The 25000-nt window shown below is 40.2% G+C and overlaps 1 protein-coding gene across 1 annotated transcript in view; it reads left to right on the forward strand.

The window, feature by feature from the left end:
• LOC127004269 (two pore potassium channel protein sup-9-like) overlaps positions 1–25000 on the forward strand; it is a 258313-nt gene that overhangs the window by 189734 nt on the left and 43579 nt on the right. Inside the window, exon 4 of the mRNA XM_050871834.1 lies at positions 20483–20639. Coding sequence (XP_050727791.1) covers positions 20483–20639 — 157 coding nt within the window. The remainder of the gene's footprint in view (positions 1–20482; positions 20640–25000) is intronic.

Below are 25000 nucleotides of genomic sequence, written 5' to 3' on the forward strand. Positions count from 1 at the left end.
ATTATTATTATTATTATTATTATTATTATTATTATTAGTAGTAGTAGTATTACTAATTATTATTATTATTAGTATCATTAGTATTAGTAGTAGTAGTGGTAGTAGCAGTAACTGTTGTACTAGTAGTACTAGTTGTAGTAGTAGTAGTAGTAGTAGTGTAGTAGTGGTAAGAATAATGTCAATATTATCAATGACTGTAATGATGATTATAATAATAATAATAATAATAATAATAATAATAATAATAATAATAATAATAATAATAATAATAATAATAATAATAATAATAATAATAATAATAATAATAATAATAGTACCAATAATAATAATAATAATAATAATAATAATAATAATAATAATAATAATAATAATAATAATAATAATAATAATAATAATAATAATAATAATAATAATAATAATAATAATAATAATAATAATAATAATAATAATAATAATAATAATAATAATAATAATAATAATAATAATAATAATAATAATAATAATAATAATAATAATAATAATAATAATAATAATAATAATAATAATAATAATAATAATAATAATAATAATAATAATAATAATAATAATAACAATAATAATAATAATGATAATTTTAATATGATATTTTCACACCCGATGACACCGCAGGGATTTTAATGTTTAAGATATACATTTAAGGGCCGAGTAGAGGGCGGGGAGAGATTAGATTACGCTGATGAGAAATGAGTGTCGGGGCTGAAATACGCTGATGAAAAATAACATGCGAGTGCTTACTAGTACTACTACTACTACTATAACCACTACTACTACTACTACTGCTACCATTACTACTGCTACTACTACTTCTACTATATTACTACTACTACTACTACTACTACTACTACTACTACTACTACTACTACTAATAATAATAATAATAATAATAATAATAATAATAATAATATAATAATAATAATAATAATAATAATAATAATAATAATAATAATAATAATAATAATAACAGTAATAATAATGATACATTTATTGCTTCTACTATTGAAATGGCCAATGATTATACCATTACTCTAGCACGATAAACGAAAATACATTATCTAAATATCCTAGATGAAGACAAGCATATTTTTTGGAAGTCCTCACACAAGATTTAGAAAACTCACCCATCTCACTGCTTTACTTCGCTGGTGTGTAACAAAACAGTCGTCCCGCCACTGAGACTTCATAACAGACTTGTGTAACGAGAGTAGGCAGATAGCAGTCACGTAAAGCCAGCAATATATTTCGCTTAGATATATTTGCATAGGAGTGTTCTTGTTGAGGAGGGTATCGGAAGGGTGTCTTTGTTGCACCATCCCTCTGTACCTTATTTCTCTCCCTCTTTCCTCTTTCCTCCCTTCGCCCCATTTCCATATTCTATGCTTCCTTTACCTTTCCATGCCTTTCTGTTACTATGATATCGACCTCCTTCCTGTACACACCTTATTCCCGTTCCACATTGATTAACTACCTCCTTCCATCCTTTCCTGCACCCACTATCTCTCTCTCTCTCTCTCTCTCTCTCTCTCTCTCTCTCTCTCTCTCTCTCTCTCTCTCTCTCTCTCTCTCTCTCTCTCTCTCTCTTCCTCTAAGTCCCTCGCCTACGGTCTCTTCCTCTTTCGAGTTATTCCCTTTCTTCTTCCTCTCGGCAGCAGCCCAAACGCTCGGGACACGGTTAGGTGCAGCGGCGAGCAGCACCAGCATTAGTACAGTTCCCGCCGACGTGTTTTAGCTAGGCTGAAAAGAGCAGACAGGGAACACTTTGGAGGCTATTAACATGGCACTGGGCGGAGTTAGCCTGAGCGCAAGAGCGACGAGGAGCGTGCAGGGCTCTGGGGGTCCACCTGTCTTCCAAGAGGTTGAAATAGATGGTTGTGTTTGTAGCAAAAGTATTTGTATAACGAAGGACTGTAAGACAGACTCACCTGGCTTTTTGTTTTTTGCTTGTTTGTTTTTCAATCTATCATTCCATTTACTGTTTCTGTCATCTAAAAAGAAATACATAAAAAAATAAAGCAATTATCTAGCGTGAATTCAATCCTACACCGAGTTATTTCCTTTCTTTCCTCACATTCTATTATCTAACACTTCTTTCTGCAAAACTTTATTTGATATTTCGATTTTAATTTTCAGTTCACAAATAAACAACAAGATGAATCAAGACTCATTCACCTTTTCCCAGCTCCCTTTCTTACCACGGAAACGTAGTCATTTGGTCATAAACACGATCCGAAACAACAACAACAAAAATCTATATCAATTCACTATCTTGTTCTGACATGTAGATCCCTCTTCTTCCCCTTATATAACAAGTAGTTTTTTTTTTTCTTTTTACAGCAAAGGAGTCAGCCCAAGGGCATAAAAAAGGGTAACAAATGTTAAAAAAAAGCCCGCTACTCACTGTTCCTAAAAACAGTTAGAGGAGTGGCCAAAAGATAGGTCAATTTCGGGAGGAGAGGTGTCCTGATACCCTCTTCTTGAAAGAGTTCAAGTCGTAGGCAGGAGGAAATAAGATGAAGGATGATTGCTCCAGAGTTTACCAGCGTGAGGGATGAAAGAGTGAAGATGCTGGTTAACTCTTGCGTAAGGGATTTGGACAGTAAAGGGATAAGCTTGAGTAGAAAGGTGTGTGTGGCGAGGCCGCGGGAGGGGGGGAGGCATGCAGTTAGGAAGTTCAGAAAAGCAGTCAGCATGAAAATATCGATAGAAGAGAAAGAGAGGCAGCATGGCGGCGAAATTTAAGATGTAGAAGACTATCAGTAAGAGAAGGAGAGCTGATGAAACGAAAAGCCTTAGACTCCACTCTGTCCAAGAGAGCTGTGTGAGTGGAGCCCCCCCACACGTGAGATGCATACTCCCTCCATACGAGGGTGGACAAGGCCCCTGTAAATGAATAGCAACTGTGCGGGAGAGAAGAACTGGCGGACACGATACAGAATGCCCAGCCTCGAGGAAGCTGATTTAGTAAGAGGAGAGAAATGAAGCTTCCAGTTGAGATTTTGAGTTAAGGATAGACCGAGGATGTTTAGTGTTGAAAAAGATGATACTGAGTGTTGTCATAGAATAGGGGATAGTTGTCTGGAAGATTGTGTCGAGTGGATAGGTGGAAAAAATGTGTTTTTAAGGCGTTGAAGGACACCAAGTTCTTCTTGCCCCAATCGGAAATAATAGTAAGGTCTGAGGCTAAGCGTTCTGCCGCCTCCAGCCTGGAATCATTTAGTTCCTGTTGGGTGGGTCTTCTATTAAAAGAAGTTGTGTAATGCAGAGTAGAGTCATCGGCGTAGGAATGGATAGGACAGTTCGTTTTGGAAAAGAAGATCATCAATGAACAACAGAAAGAGAATGGGAGATAGGACAGAACCCTGCGGAACACAACTGTTAATAGGTTTAGGGGAAGAACAGTGACCGTCTTCCACAGCAGAAATAGAACGGTCAGAAAGGAAACTGGAGATAAAGGTACAGAGAGAAGGATAGAAACCCAAAGACTAAACGTATAACAAACAGAAAACAAACAGCACACGATGCGAGAAAGATAAACGAATAGAAAACTCGTAAGATCTCCCCCCAAAAAGATCGCTAAGGATTTGCAGTAAAATAAAACGGAAACTCAATCCTTCGAAAAAAAGATAATTGGAAGCTGGAGTATCACTTTAGGGCTGAAAAATATGAAAAGATAAATGAGAGAGAGAGAGAGAGAGAGAGAGAGAGAGAGAGAGAGAGAGAGAGAGAGAGAGAGAGAGAGAGAGAGAGAGAGAGAGAGAGAGAGAGAGAGAGAGAGAGAGAGAGAGAGAGAGAGAGAGAGAGAGAGAGAGAGAATTACATAGATTTACATTGATAATCAGATCACACAGACCCAATGTTCCAGACTAGGTGGTCTGTCCTAAGCAAACCTAAGTAAAATTATATTAAATCAAATGCCACCAAGACTGCGTTTTTGCTTTAGTAAATATAAAGTTGAAAGAAGTGTCGGTCGAACTTGCTTTTAGATGAGTCTGTCGTGTAGCACTGGACCACTGAAGGTGGGAGCTTATTCCATTCTCCCGCTACTACGTTGGTGAAAGAAAATTTGGTGCAGTCTGATTTTATTTGTTTACACATTAGTTTTCTGCTATTATTTCTCGTTCGAAACGAGTCATCAATCATAAATGATTTGAGTTTGTCCATATAAAGTATTTTTTATAAATATAATAATATATATAATATTTTTTTTAAATTTGGTAAAGTGGAATATGTGGAATGAAGAATGAATGCAAATAAGAATGGAGAAAATGTTAGAAAAGACTAATGCACAATGATTGTTTTCAATAATCATCAGAAAACTCATATAATACGAAAATGGAAAAGTTTTGTGCATGGGCTCCTGTATTAAGATTTTCTTACATAATATTGATATGTGTGCTCTTATTCAACAGTCACGTAACTGCCATTTTCCTTTGTGTTTGGTTGGTTTGCACTAACCTCTCCTTTGGTCATTAGCTTTGAGTTTATTCATCTTTTGCTATCCCTCACCTTCAGAGACTTTCAAATGCATTGCATATTCAATTTCCACCCCTCATACATACCCTTCTTTATTTTCTATATTCTCTTGATACATGCAACGCTTTCATCTCTTCTCTTTCCATGATCATTGCTACCATGGCACTACAGCCACCACTTCACTATCACTTCCACTACTGAATACTTAATCACTCATGCCATGATCACGACAACTAACGTACCGAAACCATTACCTTCATAACACAATCATCACAATCCTTCCGACTCCACGAACACCAAACATCTTGTTTCAGTTTATTTTTCTATCTCATTCTGATTCCTAACCTATTCCTCCACCTGACGCTGCCAACAGTTATCTCTTCCAATCCGAGCTTTTACCGGGGAGGCGGTGGCCGAGTGGTTAGCGTGCATGTCCCGCGTTCGCTGCGTTCTAGATGATGCAGGTTCGAATCTACTGCTACCACCTGGGATCTTTCAGTCACCGATGAGTGGCCTAAGACTACCCACACGCTGTCCTGAAGACCACCCATCAAGAATGAGCTCTGGGGGGCAGCATGAGCCAAGAATAGATGGCGCTACTGTAAACACTTTCCTGCGCCATGACGGGCTTGACCACTAGGCCCAACCAAGAAAGACGTAAAAAAAAAAAAAAAAAAAATCCAAAGTTCCATTTCAGCTGCAGAATCCAGTTTGCTGCCGAAATAGAATAAAAAGTAAGAAACCTTTACCCTCTGCAGCATTTCATGGTCCATGGTCTGAACACTTTTTTTTCGGAAAGTTATGTTTTCGAAACGCAATACGACCGTAGGCTGCGAACAGACGTGTCAGAAGACTTCATGAAAGGCAGTTTTACTTACATTACTTCATTTTCTCAGACAAGATTTTTCTTTATGAACAACGCCAAAAATAACTGAATGAAAAAGATTTTGTTAAAATACGAACCTTTCCTTTTTTTCATCACAAATTATTAATAGTTGTCACAAAAAGTCACTTCATTGTATTTTGTATTTCACTAGGAGCCAATTTAACTCACATCTCTCCGATTTTATTAAATATTTTAGAACACAAAGCGGAGGAGTATGCGTGCCGCTTTGTCAAAATATTAATTAGCTATTTCCATAATCAACATACCAATGGACATAATTAGCCATATGGAGACCTGCCACGACCATATAATTTGTGCAGGCACCCACGCACAGACTCGCACTTCATAAAATATTAACACCCACCGACATTCATCCCGCCCCCCTCGAACAGTTTTTGGCATACACTTCATCCATCTGACACTTGTACCCGGTCTTGCTTTTCATACTGGGCTGCACATCCATCCGGCACCCTCATCTAATACCTTAGCTCCTCCTCTAATCAGCCCATCACCTTAACTGTTCATCCACTCACCCCCTCATCATGCTATTCACCCTGCCATCCATTCCTCTACCTAAGATAAGCTGTTCGCACAACCCCCATCGCCATTCATCCAGGTTGCTCATCCATCCAACTGTCACCAATATCCAGCATGGTCATTTGACGACCCATTCATTACCAGGCTAGTCATCCAACCACCATCATGCACCTTTACCCATTCACCAATCACAGTGTTCGACCCAGGTTGAGTGTGACAGGCTTATCGTGCATTTTCATTCACCATCTTGGAAAATGAAGCCTCAAGTACAAACAGAAAGGACTGTGTAGATCAGCGGGGAGTACAGTGTGTTCTGCTGGCAAGGCATACCAATCGCGCCATCTACTTCGCGTTGGGACACTCGCTTGTCTCCACACGTCGAGTCACTGTGTTCTGGGGCGGCCAGTGAATCATTCTTGAAACTCACTACGTAATAAACTCAACAGCTGCAGCATGCACGCAAAAGCCAATATTGAGTTTCTGAAGCTGCTTCTTTGTTGTCTAGTTTTTCTGTTCTCCAGTCCAGTGATGATTTACCCCGAAACTTTAGCTCACTTACTTGCTTCTCCCTGAAACATCCTTCACAACACTGTCTCTTCTTGAAACCCCCCATTCAGAGTCCTTTCCATCCCTATCCTACACTACATTGTCTCTTCCTGAAACCCATCTTTCAGTCCTTCCCCTCTCTGTCTCTTCTACATAATATTCAGTACCCATCCCTGCACCGTCCCAGATATTCTATTTTCTCCCAGCTTCCCCTTACACTGAATTACTCCACCTCGTCCCTCATTCAGTGCCTATAAATTGCAGTTCATATCAAAACATTTTTACTGACGTGATTTTAAAGCTTTTTCATAGCTACTCTACAAGGACTTACCAAATGTGCTGCAAGGGAATGATTCACCTGTCCATGAAGTTCGAATATTTTCAATATCAGAAATATATATATATATATATATATATATATATATATATATATATATATATATATATATATATATATATATATATATATATATATATACACAGTACACAGGCACTGTAGAATAACACGACACTACACAAGGGAAGTAGCGTTACTATATGTTAGATCATGTAACAAATTTGGTTCATCATGGAAACATTGTGTAGTCCTGTGTGTGTGTGTGTGTGTGTGTGTGTGTGTGTGTGTGTGTGTGTGTGTGTGTGTGTGTGTGTGTGTGTTTCTCTTTCCCTTGCTCTCACTCTCACGTTCTCTCTAAAATATGCTTCTCGTAGAGTCGTGTAGCATAGCACAATAATCCCGGTCACAATATATCTCGCCGCCGTCTTCTCGGAGCAGGTATTAGCCAAGGCAACATATATGCCATCCTAAGGGTTTGATTTCCTTTACCGGCTCAGTTTATGCCCCGACAACGTAATATTTGCCAAAAGGTTAGTGTTCTACATTTCTGCATTCGTATTTAATGCTGAGCCTGCTTATTCACACACACACACACACACACACACACACACACACACACACACACACACATTTTTCATTAGAACACCATCTAGCAACAGTACTAAAAACTCTTCTTCTGGAAGGTGGAGCGAAGTACATTACTTTTGCCATATATCAGCTGGACTGTTTATGCTGATACCCAGTTCTAGACCCCGAGGACTTTTACATTTCCGGCGGCTTTTAAGGAATTCTAAAGTAAATCGAAATTTCTAGAAGTTAGAAGGAAACTTAAAAGGAATCTAATTATAAAGCCATAATTCACTTTGAAAGGCTATAATAATACTGCCCAGGTGCTCCCTGTTCCAATTTAAGGTATTCCTCTCTAGGCAGTGCTTGAAATACGTCTTGGTAGCGTAATACGTCATTAAAAATTAATACTCGCAACGGCACTTTAATGAAACTTAGAGTATTACAAATGAGCGTTTGGCTCGCCGCTTTCCATCACGCATACAGTATTTACCTGGTCACAGCGGCACTATGCAGAATACGGAGCATCCCATGAACGGTAAGAGATTTATAACTCTGAACAAAAGACTGTGTACTCCATCAATCATCCAAAATTAATTTAAATTTTTCGATACCGCGCAAAGCACCCCATCAAGGCAAAATGTATTCATACCTTTCGCTAAAACTTTATAACCGTTCGACCAGGTCAATATAAATGCATATACACTTTTACCTAGGTGGACAAGGGCTTCCCCCAACCCCCCCAGGCGTCATTGCCATGTACCCTGGTCTTTATTGGCGACTATTTCTGAGCATCGTGGCAACAGCATGAGCTCGACGTCGCTCAGAGCTGTCACTCGCTTCAGCCCATCAAACTCTCTCACATGATCGACCGCACACCGAGAGCCCCCCGAGAACGTTATGAGCGCGTGATGAATACACCTTTCAGCGTGTGAATCCCTAAAAAGTGTATTCTCTCCCCGGATTACCAGCAGGAGATGAATGACTTGTAATTCTGGTTAATGGAACGTGAACGTGGCGATAAAGAGAAACGGTCATGATTGCAATTTATTGTGGAGGAGTGGGGAGTCTACGATATCCCGGTGATTAGGCACCTGGTGTGTGTGTGTGTGTGTGTGTGTGTGTGTGTGTGTGTGTGTGTGTGTGTGTGTGTATGTGTGTAGCAGGCATTGATATTATCATTAGTATGCTTATTATTACAATTGCACTGATTACAACGTCCATTCTAGGATCGCTGCTGCTCCGAAAACCAAATGAAATCCTTGGATCCTCCGTTGAGGACACTGACGACACACACGTGTTTGAAGTGTGACTCCCCACACTTCCTTCACGTTTGTTTCTGTGACATTATCGGAAGTTACAGACTATCCTTTCACCTTACCAAAGGCCACTTCTTCCATTTCTACTACAAAACTCTCTTTCTTTTCACAAGAATCTATTGTCAACAATGCTTTTTTTTTTAGTTTTATTTCTCTTCATTAGACGATTGTTTCATGATGATGCAAAGCTTTTCACATTTTCTTCGGCTCATTCCTATCCAAGACAAGGAGTCATACATGCACAATTTTTTTCAAATATTTCGGAATATTTGATTACTCCTTTTCATATTAAGCTATTCCACTTTAGGCAGGAGGGATACATCTTCCTTGGTACGGGAATCGTCATTAAAACTGAATATTCCTAATGGGACTCTAATTCGGCTTCCAGTATTTGGAAGTGTTCTTTTAGTCACGCACAATCTTTGGACTTAATGGGATTTCCTACATTCAAGATGCATGGGACGAACTATGGCGACGTTAAAATCGTCATGTGTCTTTATAAAATGACCACGAGTTCTGTGTATTACAAAGTTGTTACGGGTGCGATACGAAGCGATATGAAACACTAACAATGATCCTATGACGCAATGACACGGTGACATGAGTCTAAACACACACACACACACACACACACACACACACACACACACACACACACACACACACACACACACGCACACACACATAAATAAATAAATAAATAGATAAATAAATAGATAAATAAAATGTTCCTGTTTATGAAACATTCGTGGCAGCAAAGCTCTCATGTCATGACAACCTTTGCAAAAGAGAAAAGGTGAACAACTGTCTCTCACCCCCAGACCACATAAGACAAGAGGTAATTAATCACAAAGGTATCGTAATATAAGTCGCGCAGCTACGGGCGGTCACATGTTACGTTCCCAGCAGAAAAAAACAAAAATACATGCACACGACTCAATGCATATTAGAATAATAACAATAAAACACATATTGAACTACTTACCTTCTTGCGGTGTCAGCGCCCGTGCAGGGGTGTGGTGGCAGAGTCGCGGCCCATCGCGACACAGCTACACCTGCCGACACAGTCAACTGGTTCAGTTCTAAAAGACAACTATATTCACAATGTAAGAATTCAACTAATATGAGATTACCTGTTTCCGGAAGATTTTACATTTTCTTTAAAACTGCAATGTTTTCTATTATAAATAAATAAATCTTCCCGCCTTGGGGGGGGGACCACAAATTCCCCCAGGAAGGACTCCCCTTTTGATTGCCGACTTAAGAGGTGTCTTAATAACTCTTCAGACCTCTGTCTTATCAATTTCTGCAACATTCGCGGTCTTCGTTCCAATTTCCATTCTGTGGAGCACCACTCTCCTCCACTAAGCCTTACCTTCTCTTCCTCACAGAAACACAGGTCTCAACGGCTAACGACAGCAATCTCTACTTCTACTCTGTTCCCTCCTACTATCTCTATCCTAAATTTCAATCCAAAGCTGCATGTTGCTGTCTACGTGCGCAACGACATCACTTGCTCTCGTGCCCACGATCTTGACTCTTCTGAATTTTCCACCATCTGGCTAAGACTTCATTGTCATTCTATTACTAAATACATCTGTGCTGTTTATCTGTCACCTAACTCTACTATGAAAAAATTCTTTGACTACTTGACTCTAAAGTGGAGCACATCTTGACCCACTCTCCCTTCACTGAAATCTCGATCCTAGGAGATTTCAATGTTCACCACCACCTTTGGCTTTCATCCTTTCACTGACCAGCCTGGTAAACAAGCTAACAACTTTGCTATCCTCAATGATCTAGAGCAGTTGATTCAGCACCCTCCACGTATTCCCGACCGTCTTGGAGACACGCCCAACATTCTAGACCTCTTCCTTACCTCTAACCCTTCTGCTTACTCTGTCAAACTGTTCTCTCCGTTGAGCTCCTCCGATCACAACCTTATTTCTGTATCCTGTCCTATCGCTCCTGTACAGCCCATGGACCCACCGAAGAGGCGTTACTTCTTGCTTTTTGCTTCAGCTCGGTGGGACGACCTGAGGATGTACTTTTCCGATTTCCCGTTGAATGATTACTGCTTCCAGGAGAGAGGCCCCTCTGTGTGTACCCAGCGCATCACAGAGACGATTGTCTCTGGAATGGAGGCATACATTCCACGTACTTTCTCCATTCCTCATGTTAAAAAGCCTTGGTTTAATCACGCTTGTTCTCGTGCTATCAAAGATAGAGAAGCAGCTCACAAAAGGTACCTGAGCCTTCGCACTCCTGCTAACCATGATATTTACTTTTCCGCCCGGAATCGTGAGAAATCTATTCCTCGACTTATCAAAAGCTCTTTCATCCAGAGTAAATGTCAAAACATTGCTTTTTCTAATTCTTCCAGAGACGTTTGGCACTTAGCCAAAAATATCTCCCCCAATCTCACTTTTTCATCTTTCCGTACTCTCCTTAACCCTGACGGCAGCACCGCCGTTTTATCTATCTCTAAGACTGAACTCTTCTCTTAAACTTTCTGTAAAAACTCCACCCTGGACGATTCTGGGCATATTCCTCCTACTCATCCCCCCTTTGACTCCTTTATGCCTGTTATTAAGATTCTTTAGAATGATGTTTTCTATGCCCTCTCTGGCCTCAACTCTCAGAAGGCTTATGGACCTGATGGAGTGCCTCCTATTGTCCTTAAAAACTGTGCTTCAATGCTGACACCCTGCCTGGTCAAACCCTTTCGCCTCTGTCTGTCAACATCTACCTTTCCTTCCTGCTGGAAGTACATCTTCATACAACCTGTGTCTAAGAAGGGTGACCGTTCCAATCCCTCAAACTACCACCCTATAACTTTACCCTCCTGTCGATCTAAAGCTTTTGAATCAATCTTTAACCGGAAGATTCTAAAGGATCTTTCTACTTCTGACCTTCTATCTGATCGCCAGTATGAGTTCCGCAGGGGGCGTTCTACTGGCGATCTTCTTGCCCTCTTAACTGACTCTTCGTCATCCTCTCTTAGCCGTTTCGGTGAAACTTTCTCAGTTGCGCTAGACATATCGAAAGCTTTCGATAGAGTCTGGCACAACTCTTTGCTTTCTAAACTGCCCTCTTTCGGATTCTATCCTTCTCTCTGTTCCTTTACCTCCAGTTTCCTTTCCGGCCGTTCTATCTCTGCTGTGGGAGACGGTCAGTGTTCTTCCCCTAAACCTATCAGCAGTGGTGTTCCACAAGGCTCTGTCCTATCACCCACTCTCTTCCTGTTATTCATCAATGATCTTTCCATAACAAACTGTCCGATCCACTCATATGCTGACTACTCCACTCTGCATTATTCAACTTCTTTCAACAGAAGACCCTCTCAACAGGAATTACAATACTCTAGACTGGAGGTTGCAGAACGCTTAACCTCACGCCTTGCTATCATTTCCGATTGGGGTAAAAGGAACCTTGTATCCTTCAGTGCCTCAAAAACCCAATTTCTCCACCGTTCAACTCCGCACAATCTTCCAAACACCGATTTCCCATTCTTCAACAACACTTAGCTGTCACCTTCTTCATCATTAAACATTCTCGGTCTATCCTTAACTCAAAATCTTAACTGGAAATTTCACATCTCCTCTCTCACTAAGTCAGCTTCCTCGTGGCTGGGCGTTCTTTATCGTCTCCGCTAGTTCTTCTCCCCCGCATAGTTGCTATCCATGCTGGGGCCTTGTCCGCCCTCGCATGGAGTATGCATCTCACGTGTGGGGGGGGCTCCACTCACAGAGCTCTCTTGGACAGAGTGGAGTCTAAGGCTCTTCGTCTCATTAGCTCCCCTCCTCCTACTGATAGTCTTATACCTCTTAAATTCCGCCGCCATGTTGCCTCTCTATCTTCTATCGATATGTTCACGTTGACTACTCTTCTGAACTTGCTAACTGTATGCCTCATCCCCTCCCGCGACCTCGCCGCACACGACATTCTACTCAAGCTCATCCCTTTACTGTCCAAATTCCTTACGCACGAGTTAACCAGCATTTTCACTGTTTCATCCCTCACGCTGGTAAACTCTGGAACAATCTTCCTTCATCTGCATTTCCTCCTGCCTACGACTTGAACTCTTTCAAGAGAAGGGTATCAGGCAGGACACCTCTCCTCCCGAAATTGACCTCTCTTTCGGCCACTCCTCTTAACTTTTTTGTAGGAACAGTGAGTAGCGGGCTTTTTTCCTTATTGTTTTCTTTTTTTTTCCCTTGAGCTGTTTCCTCTGCTGTAAAAAAAGAATAAACAAATAAATAAATAAATAAAGACAAAATGAAACAAAAAGTACTGAATACCAAAACTATTCTACTCATGGTTTCGGAATATCACCTATAATGCTCTCACATCTGCGCTAAAAAAAACAACAACAAAGAGATGAAGTTCAGCCATGAGGCAAATGGAAAACACGGTAACATGTGAACAAAGAACATTTGGGAACGCCGTTGAAATGTAAACTATGGAAACTTCAGCCGTTTTCCCCAGAGCACCGGCCTGATGCAAAACTCTGCTCTCCTTCACTCTTTCTCAGTCCTTCGCCTCATATCTTCCCTCCTCCCTTCTCTCCTATCTATGCGGCTGCGGTCTTGCCACAACAAACTACTGCTATTTTCAGCCCCGATGGAAATCAGGAACACAGTAGAGAATAGTGTGTGTGTGTGTGTGTGTCCTTCAATATTTGATGCACCTACATAATATTTGTTGATATGTATGTGTCTGTCAATTCACCTCAACACACACACACACACACACACACACACACACACACACACACACACACACACACACACACACACACAAGTTAATATGCTAATCAACATATATTTATGTATATTTATTTCAACATGCAAAATTTTTATCACAAGCGGTAAAATGTTGGATCATTAGCATTAGCATATTTATCATGTAAGTGCGCCTGCATTCTAATTGATAAAGTTAAGTTATTCATCGGCTTTTTTTGCTTCAAAGTGCATCTGTCTATCTCTATATCAATCTATATACGTACATCTCTCTCTCTCTCTCTCTCTCTCTCTCTCTCTCTCTCTCTCTCTCTCTCTCTCTCTCTCTCTCAAGCACACAAACAAGTAACATCACCTCTATTGCTAAACCTCAAGATCACATAAAAGTCCTAAGTTTCAATGCGCGTAGCCTAAGAAACAAGTTTGATGAATTGAGATGTCTTGTTTCAACAGAAAATTTTGACATAATTAATACAACCGAAACATTTATCGATACTGCAAATATTGATTTAAGTTCAGAATACAAGGCTACGGACGCTTGAACAAAGATCGTGTCAACCTCAGAGGTGGTGGTGTCGCCCTTTACCTCAAAAACTATTTGCAACCCACTGACAGAACACCAAGAGACATTAACGTTGAACATTTATGCGTGCGAGTAAACACTGTAACAAGTGTTAATAGCACAAAAACTGTACTAGATCGGCGTCGCATGACCCTCCAACACCCCCCCAACAATTTATATCATGCAACTAGGGGTCTAAAATGGAAAATGCTGAAAAGTAAAGATGGCGCCACTATAAACACAAGCCCGCGCTACAACAGGCTGGGGCCGACCATCAGACCTACTACCGGCGCCACAGGACAAGACGTAAGAGAGAAAAAAAAAAACCCAGCTGACTTTGTTTATAATGCCATGTTGTAGGGTTCATAAAGGCTAGCAAATTTTATTATACAATGTCATGTCTTCAATGCATGGGTAAGCCAAGAAAACAACTTGAAGAGAACAAAAAACAAAACAAAAAAAATGGACAATCTGTTGATCGGCGTCTGCGAAGCCGATAAAAATTAATCTAAATATATCTGTCACCTACAGGCCTCCGGGGCAATCACTCGAAGATGATATTGAAATGTACAGTGTGTTAAAGCAGTCACTTAATAACAGCGATTCACTGATATTAGGAGACTAATCTCCCTCATATTGACTGGGCGACACTCTCGGGTAGAGAAGGCGAGTCACATAGCATGATCGAATTTTTAGAGGATAATTACCTAAGCCAAACGGTTACTGAACCAACTCGAGAAAATAACATATTAGACCTTGTTATAGCGACCGAAGATAATCTAGTCAGTAAAGTTACTCTAGAAGAACATCTCGGTTCTTACGATCATAAATTAGTGTGCGTCGACATTATAGCTCAAACAACAGTGACTGAAAATAAGTAAAGGTACCCAATTTCAAAAGAGCAAATTTCGTAGAAATCCGACAAAAACTACCAGAAATACAATTATCAGATGATGGCAACGTAGAGGAGGCCTGGATAAACTTTAAAAATCATTTACTCACACATTTGTCCCCTTGTGCGAGAAGCGAAGTAACACTAATAAAAGTCCACCTTGGTTTACGACCGAAATTAAACATTCGGTTAAGGAGAGAAAATTGTCTTACAGGCTAAAGAAAGAGCAAAGCACGCCCGAAAACATTGGATTTTATCATGAAGCCAGGCGGAGATTAAAGAGATTATAGTCGGTTCACCTGAGTCTGAAGTGTGCATTATCGCGCAACGGCAACCTGCAGCCACACGGTGTGTCCGATTTCGTGGATAATGTATACTAGCCTACGCATAGTAAACAGTCTTCAGTGTCAATAATATGCAGGCAGTAATAACAAATACCGTCAATTATAGTCGATTAAGAGTTAAAAAAATATCAGTAATGTCGTAAATAGCTGTTTCGTTAATATAAGGCCTGCTAATTTTTCTCAGTGGTGGACAGCTTCAAGGCTGTTTAATAATCATAAACAGCGATCTTGTAAATTAACAAAACAGCTATTTGTGACATTACTAATATATTTTAACTCATAATCGACTATAATTGACGGTAGGGTAAGGTGGGGTAAGATGCCCCCCTGAGGTGAAAGGCCCCCCCTTGGTTTTGTCTTTCTTTCTTTTCTCAACCAGTCACATGATCAAGTAGGCAACGCCAACTCTCTGTGCTCACAGGAACTACTGGAGTATACAATGGACATTTGCTCTGGCCAAAAGAGAACATTTCTTCTTTTTGACTAATTTCTTGGAAGTTTTCAGCGATTTTAATGATACCTAATTAACGACAAAGAACTGTAGAGTTAGCCTGATAGCTATGGAAAATTGCTCCAAGATGTCTAGACTATTGCATGTGATTATACTCTGCCTACTTACTTGTAGGAAAGATGGTGACATTTTGTGTATATATGATTTGCCAGGGTAAGAGGCCCCCTGTGCCTTTGGGATAAGTTGCCCACAGGGAGCCCTTTTGCCCCACATGTGGGCCTTTTACCGTATTATCAGCAACAGAGAGAAAAACCTCTATTTCCAGCTTCGTCTGATGAGGATGAATGGCCTTGTTTGGTGTGTGAGGAACCATTTGCTAATAGCAGACCTTCAGAAAAATGGGTCCAATGTCGGGGTTGTAGAAATTGGTCACATGCAGAATGCACAACTGGAGTAGGCCTAGATCTGTACGTATGTCAAAACTGCGAGTCTGATTAGGCATTACAGTATTGCTATAAATATAATTTAAGTTTTTAAGAGGCATCCATAAGTGAACACTTTTGAGTTTGAGACTATAAGGAAGTTGATGTTTTAACTGTTTCAGATATCAATATTCAACAGAAAGGACATATTTTATCAAATTAATTGAATATTTAGTTCCATATATTTTCATGAAAGTAGATGTTCCTTTTGCAACAAAAATTCAGAAGAAAGGGAAGCTAGTCTAATATTATTAGTCTAAAAGAAGGGGATACCTTTTAGAAAACTAATTAATTGTTTAGTTTTACATTATTCATTAGGAGACAAATTTGACTGTGTTCCTATATTTCACATCAAGAGAGATTTATAGGGTATAGTTTTCAAAAAGGGAATACATTTTATATTTTTAAAATGTGGAATTTTTTTTTTCCTTATGTTTCTGTGAGTTTTATTATTGTAAGCCAGAGTGGGGTAAGAGGCATACCCAGTGGGCGTTCTACCCCACATGCGGGGTAAGAATATATACCATAGATAGGCCTTAGCCTAAGCTTTCAACATAACTTTTTTTCAAAATTCTATTGCAAAAAATGTGGCTACAACAGGAAATCTCCATTAAGGGGGGACAACTTACCCCACCTTATCCTATTTGTTATTGCTGCCTGCATATTATTGACACTGACGATTGTTTACTATGCGTAGGCTAGCACAGGGTAAAATAAAGCATACCGGGTACTCTCGACCACCCGAAGTTGCGCAGGGAAGATGACGTCGCTTTGTGGGGAGAATGCTGCAGTGCCACATAACCGATTTCTCTCAACTAATCGTGTCAATATCCTTTATCCCAAATTAGTTAAAGAGTATAATAAATAAAAGTATTGGCATTTATAAATTTGCAACTTATAATACACTATAATTATTAGCTATAAACTTAACAGGACGAAGGTATTTACGCCAGTACGGCATACGTGCATTGAGCCTGGAATATGAGAAAACGGGTTTAAATCTGGGGGGACATTTATATACTTGTAGTTCCTCTAACTAACGTCTTATATAATATATAGCATCCACCTCTTCTTGGCTTCATCAGTATTAGGGAATGAGTGAAAATGCACTCTATTTTCTTTCCCATTTGTAGCATTTGATTTGCAGCCGCGTACTGCACACGTTTGCACCATTGCGCTGACCACCGGGTACCGACCGCACTCGCGGTCTCGAGTCAACTGTCGCCAAATGAGACACTGTACCCTTATATATGCGTGACGTCACTTTGTGGGATGCGCCAATTTCACTCGTTTTCGTTTCTGGTAAGAATACCCTGTATGCTTTATTTTACCCTGGGCTAGCATACATTATCCACGAAATCGGACACGCCGTGTGACTGCAGGTTGCTGTTGCACAATGATGCACACTTCAGACTCGGGTGAACCGACTATAGTATGTCAGGCAGAGCGTAGATATGAAGAAAAAACATTGCAGCCAACTGTAAAAACAATCCAAAATCCTTCTTCAGTTATATAAACAAAAGGAAGGCGATCAGAAGTGGAATCGGACCTCTAACAAACAGTGATGGTGAACTAGTGACTGACAGTCAGCACGTGCGAGCTTATTAAACAATTATTTTTCCTCGGTGTTTAATACTAGCAGTCTTTCCACCACTACCACCAACACCAGCGACGACAACAGTACTAACGTAAATCTCGAACAGGCATTACCTTATTTTGTAATAACTACCGATGGAGTCTTAAAAGCTCTAAAATCCTTTAAAACAAATAACAGTCCCGGACCTGACAAAGTATATCCTCTACTGCCTCAAAATCAAAGAGCGAAATACTCTCTCTCACAACCGTTTTCAATATGTCCTTGTGACAAGGCATCGTCCCTTCGGATTGGAAAATGGCTAACGTAACACTGATTTTTAAGGAAGGAGACAAAAAAATATCGGGTAATTACAAGCCCATTAGTCTAACTACAGTAGTAGGTAAGCTACTCGAGAACATAATTAGAGACAAAATTATGAGTTACCTTGAAAGCCACTCATTAATTAAGGATTCACAACATGGCTTCCGTAGCAAAAGATCCTGCCTATCAAACCTATTGACCTTTTATAACGACCTCTTCACGGTTTATGACGTAACCAAATCACTGGACGTAGTCTATCTTAATTTCCAGAGAGCGTTTGATAAAGTTCCACATCATAAATTACTTTATAAATTAAAGAAACTAGGCACTGACGGTCTAGTACACCAATGAATCGCGAATTGGTTGAGCAACAGACAGTAAAGAGCGGTGATTGACGAATTTAACTCAGAGTGGGCGCCTGTCACTAGTGGCGTCTCTCAGGGCTCGGTTCTTGGACCAGTGCTCTTCATTATTTACATCAATGATGTGGATGTTGGAATCAATAATCTCATTAGTAAATTTGCAGACGACAGAAAGATTTGTAACTCGGTTCTCACTGACGAAGATAGACAAAGCCTCCAAGAGGATTTGCATAAAATTTCAGCTTGGTTTGATAGAAGGGAGATGACCTTTAATGTAGATAGGTGTCATGTCCATCAAGTTGGAAATAAAAATAAGAAGTTCGATTACGAAGTGCGTGGCGTCAAACTCAAAAGCGTTCAATGCGTCAAGGACCTGGGTGTCAAAATCGAATCAAACCTCAAATTCTCACAGCACTGCATCGATGCAGCAAATAAAGAAGACAGAATGTTGGGTTTCATCAAAATAAACTTTTTTATACAAAATTAAAGAAGTAATAAGTCCGCTCTACAATAGTTTAGTCAGACCCCACTTGGATTATGCGGTACAGTTTTGGTCTCCCCGCCATGCAAAGGACATTTCTAAATTAGAAGGTCTTCAACGTCGGGCAACAAAAATGATCCCTTCCTTGCGCAACAAACCCTACGACGAGAGGCTTTCCACCCTTCACATGTTCTCTCTTGAGAATCGTCGCTTCCGAGGAAAACTGATCGAATGTTTTAAAATACTTAATGGCATTACGGATGTGGACAAATCAAAACTGTTTATGATCTATAACACTTTGCGAACGAGGAATAATGGCACAAAACTTAAATGTAGACAAATAAATTCAGACTGCACTAAATATCTCTTCACCAACGTTGTAGTGCGAGAATGGAATAAGCTCCCACCTTCAGTCCCACATTCAGTGTAACACGATTGATACCTTTAAAACAAGCTCGACCGACACTTCCTTCAACTTAATAATAACTAGAGTAGAAATGCAAAGTTTTGGAGCTATCTGAATAATGTAGAATCCCTTAGGTTAAAGGACGGATCACCAAGTTTGAACCATGGGGTCTGTGTGGTCTAATTTCCTATGTAAATCTATGTAAATCTCTCTCTCTCTACCTACATCTACCTCTGTACCTATATATCTAGATATATTTATTTATATCTAAATATACATATCCATCTATCTAGATATCTACCTCTCTATCTATCTACCTACATATATATCTACTATATACACTATATGATTTAATTGCTCCTGTTACGACTATTTCCACCACTACTACTACTACTACTACTACTACTACTACTACTACTACTACTACTACTGCTAATATTACTACTACAATACTACTGCTACTCCTACTACTACTACTACTACCACTACTACTACTACTACTACTACTACTGCTGCTGCTGCTACTACTTATACTACCATTACTACTACCACTACCTACAGCAACTACCTACAATTACTACCTCTACTATGACGTAACAACAAGCAGTAGTCGTGCTACTATTTTCTTTTGTCTACCACTACCAACATTGATACTACACCGTCTAAGTCATCACTTTCACCGACTCAGCCTTACCCACCACCATCACTTCTATGCCCTTTCCCACTAGCCCCAAACCCACCCTTACGAGAGTCCTTTCCCCCACATCAGCCTCACCATTGTCATACTTCTTAAACACAGCCTGCAACCTTATCACGTCCAGCCACCACCTGTGCGCTCATAATAATCGCCACTCTCATCACCATCATCAATAGTCACAAACTATTTCTTAACGCCTGCATAATCAAAATCAAACTCCTTCCACACAGCACTACAGCCATGACTTTTTTATTAACCACCTGTTTGTTCATCCCCGCCACAACGACCTCATTTCCACCTTGTAACACCTTTTTCAAATGTATTCTCACCTTTCTGTTACTAGGCTTCTTCATGATTATATGGTCACCTTTGAAACAAAATTTGACTAATCTTCTCTGGTGACATTTTTATGTATTTTTCTTGGTCTGTCCTTATACAGTAAAAAAATATATCCCTCGTCCGCAGTGCCAGGACACGAACGCAACGGAGATTGACCTCATTCTGGTGGTGACTACCCTCTCCACCATCACTATCACCTCCGGGGCCGCCGTCTTCTCCCGCTACGAAAGTTGGTCGTACTTCGACTCCGTCTACTATTGTGTCATCACTCTCACTACCATTGGTAAGTCATCAACGCTATTACCTCCACTACTAGGAACATCAATACTACTAGGAACACATTAGTATTAGTTATCGTCATCAAACATTGTTATTACATATTGTTACATTGTTACATTACATTGTTATTATATATTGTGGTTATCACCGCCACTACTACCACTGATACTAGCATCATTAACCACTGATTAATCATCAAATGCCAATATTACTATAAAAAAATATATAGTGGGCATCACCATGACCACTATTTATACCACTGCAACTCATCAACCGTAGTCATAAGGAACCAGGTTACAGCAGTGATTATGTTGTGGCAACTTTTATTAAATATCCATCGCTAACATTATCACCATCAGCAGACCAACTACCACATCTACCACTACATCGACCCGATAGCATCTCATACTTAGTCACATCAACCAAGGGAGCTGGGTGATGCTAAAACCAACCACTGCTTACTCTAACGCCAACTCTCCTTGCCATGGGAAGGTGTGTCATTTCCATCCTCACCATCAACCTACACTACCAGATTATAATTGCTGATCCTTAACCATTAGTTTAATATTTCCTTTCTGGGGAGGAGTCAGAACGGTCAGCGTGCGGACGTGGTCGTCTAAGACATGGGTTTGAGTCCTGCCGCAACAAGATATCAATTTTCAATCATACCCGAATAATGACCGGGCTGAGCAAAAGTCAGCTCAGAAGCATAGTCTCGAAGCCTAAAACTCTATCAGGGCTTCGATTCCTACATCGGTACACACACACACACACACACACACACACGGGAAAATGGGTAAGTAACAATCATTATGTTAACTATCACAACACATATATTAGTTCTGACACATACAGTCTTCAAAAGCATAACCTTGTCGAAACTTCAATTCATTCGTAAGTTCGACACCCACCCCAACCCCCTCCAACTCACCAAACACAAAAGACACGTGAAAATTGGAAGAAAAAAAACAGTGAGGTAATTATTATATGCCAATAGTTACAATTAATGATAATAATATTAATAACACAAATGTCACTGAAATTATAATAATGATAATTGCAGCAGTAATAGTAGTACTACTCCCAGTAGTAGTAGTAGTAGTAGTAGTAGTAGTAGTAGTAGTAGTAATGATAGTAGTAGTTGTAGTAGTTAGTAGTAGTAGTAGTAGTTAGTAGTAGTAGTAGTAGTAGTAGTAGTAGCAGTAGTAATAGTAGTAGCAGTAGTAGTAGTAGTAGTAGTAGTAGTAGTAGCAGTAGTAATAGTAGTAGTAGTAGTAGCAGTAGTAGTAGTAGTAGTAATAGTAGTAGTAGTAGTAGTAGTAGTAGAAGAAGAAAAATATTCAAAGTACCAACGCACTCTTACAAACATATCGTTAATATTCTGTGTATTTCTCAAAATGTATCCTGATTTTATACCTCTATGCTGCTCCTTCATCATCAGCCCCCCTCACCACCACCACCAGCCGTTATCTGTAGTGATATCAAACTATTGCTTACACTGTTAGCAGCTGTGTCACCCTCCCCCAAACACCAAATATATGTAGCGTGATAAATTGAACAAAGATAATTACACTGATTATTTCCCACTCGAGTAATTGTTGCGTAATTGTAATCCACGATCAAAATCCAATATTAAGCGTAATTGTGTAGGTTCATCTGGCAACTTTACGACCAGACAATTCTTACATAAGTATGGCTTCGCAAATACAGCAGATGTTGCAGCCATTGGGAATCTAGACACACAAACAGCCGGTGGGAACTTTTATGCGAGTTTCGTGCCTGACCAGCAACAGCCCAGCACAGCAAGGCAGCCGTGGCCCTCGGCAAGTCCCGCTGACTCGCTTCAACAGATAATGAGCTGTAATACTCCGTGAAGGCAATTTTCTTATTTTTTGCTGATGTACTACAAACTCAGCCGAAAGCTGAGACTAGGATGAGTACTCCCATTCAAGCAACTTTGGAAAATGGACAAAGCGGTTGAACTAGAAAAAAGCTAAATTTTCCTCCCACAGGAGCTATTAATCAAAGGCTTGTATTATATTAGTTATATTATTGCTAAGCGACATGACTTCCACCTCAGCTCAAAGCTGTGAGGCGAGGAAAGCGTCTGCCAGACGAGATGAGCCGAGGCACTTCTTCAGAAGAAAATGGTGCCTTGGAGAAATCAAATGTGCACACACGTCTGGCCGACCCACTGGTCCACTGTCCGCCCGTCTGCCCACCAACGCAGTGAGCACACACACATGCTTTAGAAAAAAAGAGGAGGATTTTGGTGGGATGACGCCACAGCTTCTGAAGACACAGTCGAGAAAGAGCCGTGATGTCGGCGCTCGTTTTCGAAGAAACTTGTTGATGTCCAACACTGAGTTGGCACCAGGCTCTGTGTGCCATACCATTCAAACGTTGGCGCCCTGTTGACGATCCTGGTGCGGGTAGCCGTCCAGCAAGTTTTTCAACTTACAGAGATTACCATCTTAGACACAACACAATGGGATTGCAAGAAATATACTACAGTTATTTACGACGGCCTCTTTCTTTACTTTCAGGAACAAATCTATCTAAAGAAATTCATTTAAACATTAATACAGGATGCAGCAATCCATCGTTATCGGAAATACTTCCAGTTGAATGTCTCAGGCATCAGGTTTGTCATGTCAAACTTCCTGACCCTAACCAAAAATTCACATGACAAAAGCCTGCATTACTATGTCATATATATAAGCAAATAGTTGAAAAGTAATATACGGATAGCTCGACGGCTCGACCGACCCCCCCCCCCCCACCCCCCACCCCCCCACACACACACACATACACACATCTGTTGGGCAGTGGATGAGTGGTTAGCATGAGGGCGCGGTGTTCTGGAGACCACATGTTCAAGCTCCGCCCGCCGTTATAAGCTGACATTTTCAACAATCGCCGAGCGGCTAAGGACAACCCACATGCTGTCCTGATGACTGCCTATTACTCCGAAGTTTAGTGAAACTCCCGGAGGATGGTCAGGTGGAACTCAGGTGTCGCATGATGCAAACAACCAGATTTCGTGCCACTTTCCCGTGCCACTAACAGCCTGGGACCATCCAACATGCCGGTGACAACCAGGCGCTATGGTAAAAAGAGAAATAATAAAAAAACAAAGATGAATAAATAAAAATATATATGTGTGTGTGTGTCTATATATATATATATATATATATATATATATATATATATATATATATATATATATATATATATATATATATATATATATATATATATATATATATATATCGGATTATACATACTACATTAATATAATAAATGGTGATTATCTAATCATCCCTTGGAGTATCTTGAGATCAAAGCAATTAGACGTTATTAGCAAAGTCAACATGTCATGATTTAACGAAAAGAAATTACTTCAAATTACAAGTTACAAACATTGATTTTCCGGAGCGTACATCAGCAGCATCTGTTACGGGGGGCCTCTCGAAGCGAGGCTCTCCTGGAGCAGCCCAGCAGGCCAGGCAGCGGGAACAGGGGAATGATGGTGAACACTGGTGGGACAATGCGGCCTGTTATTATCAATAAGGAACAATGGGAAATGTCTGTTACTTCTGTCTTACTTTTGTCTGTTCCTGTCTTCTGCCAGAAACCTTAGGATGATGAAATCTTTCAAGAAGATTTAAAAATTGTTATGAAATAAGTAACCAAGAAAAGGAATCCATCACACCTGTTTGCCAGGTTACAGCCTTAATAAACAACCAACAAATGATAACTGTTTAATCCTGCGAATTTCCCTCCATGACACCCAGATTAATAACCTTGCGCACCATCACTAAACACCTAACACTTCTGGAGTCCTACTTTACGCCAAGTAACTGTGGATTGGTGACCGATAGGAAATTATGTCGAAAAAGTACGCATAATCTTCGAAAGGGAATGATGGATGAACGTGGCAGAATACTGATAATTCTGTCATAGAAAAAACGAAGTCTTGGCGAGAATGAAGTGTAAGACGAATAATGGCTTAAACGAAATAATGTGTCTTGGAGGACCGATGAAAATTAGAAGAGGATGACAAACTTTGATGCAAGACCCACCACTTATACCAGTAATTCCCAGACACGGGTTTCAGTACGGTGGCAAGGCAAGAGGTAAACAATCCACGTGGCTGCTGATTCTCACTCGTGAATTGTTGGATTGTTCATGACTTATGAATTCTTAGTAAAACCAATGGAAAGTAAACGGACACTACGGAGATGCCAGAGTCCGTCTTGTGTTCCTCTAAACCATTCAAATTCATTACGAGTGCGAAACCATTGATGCCAGGTACTGAAGCAGTGCACCACTGAGTGGAAGCCCTGAGCATCATCCATCACA

The sequence above is a fragment of the Eriocheir sinensis genome, chromosome 27, assembly GCF_024679095.1.
Source record: "Eriocheir sinensis breed Jianghai 21 chromosome 27, ASM2467909v1, whole genome shotgun sequence".
Lineage (NCBI taxonomy): Eukaryota > Metazoa > Arthropoda > Malacostraca > Decapoda > Varunidae > Eriocheir > Eriocheir sinensis.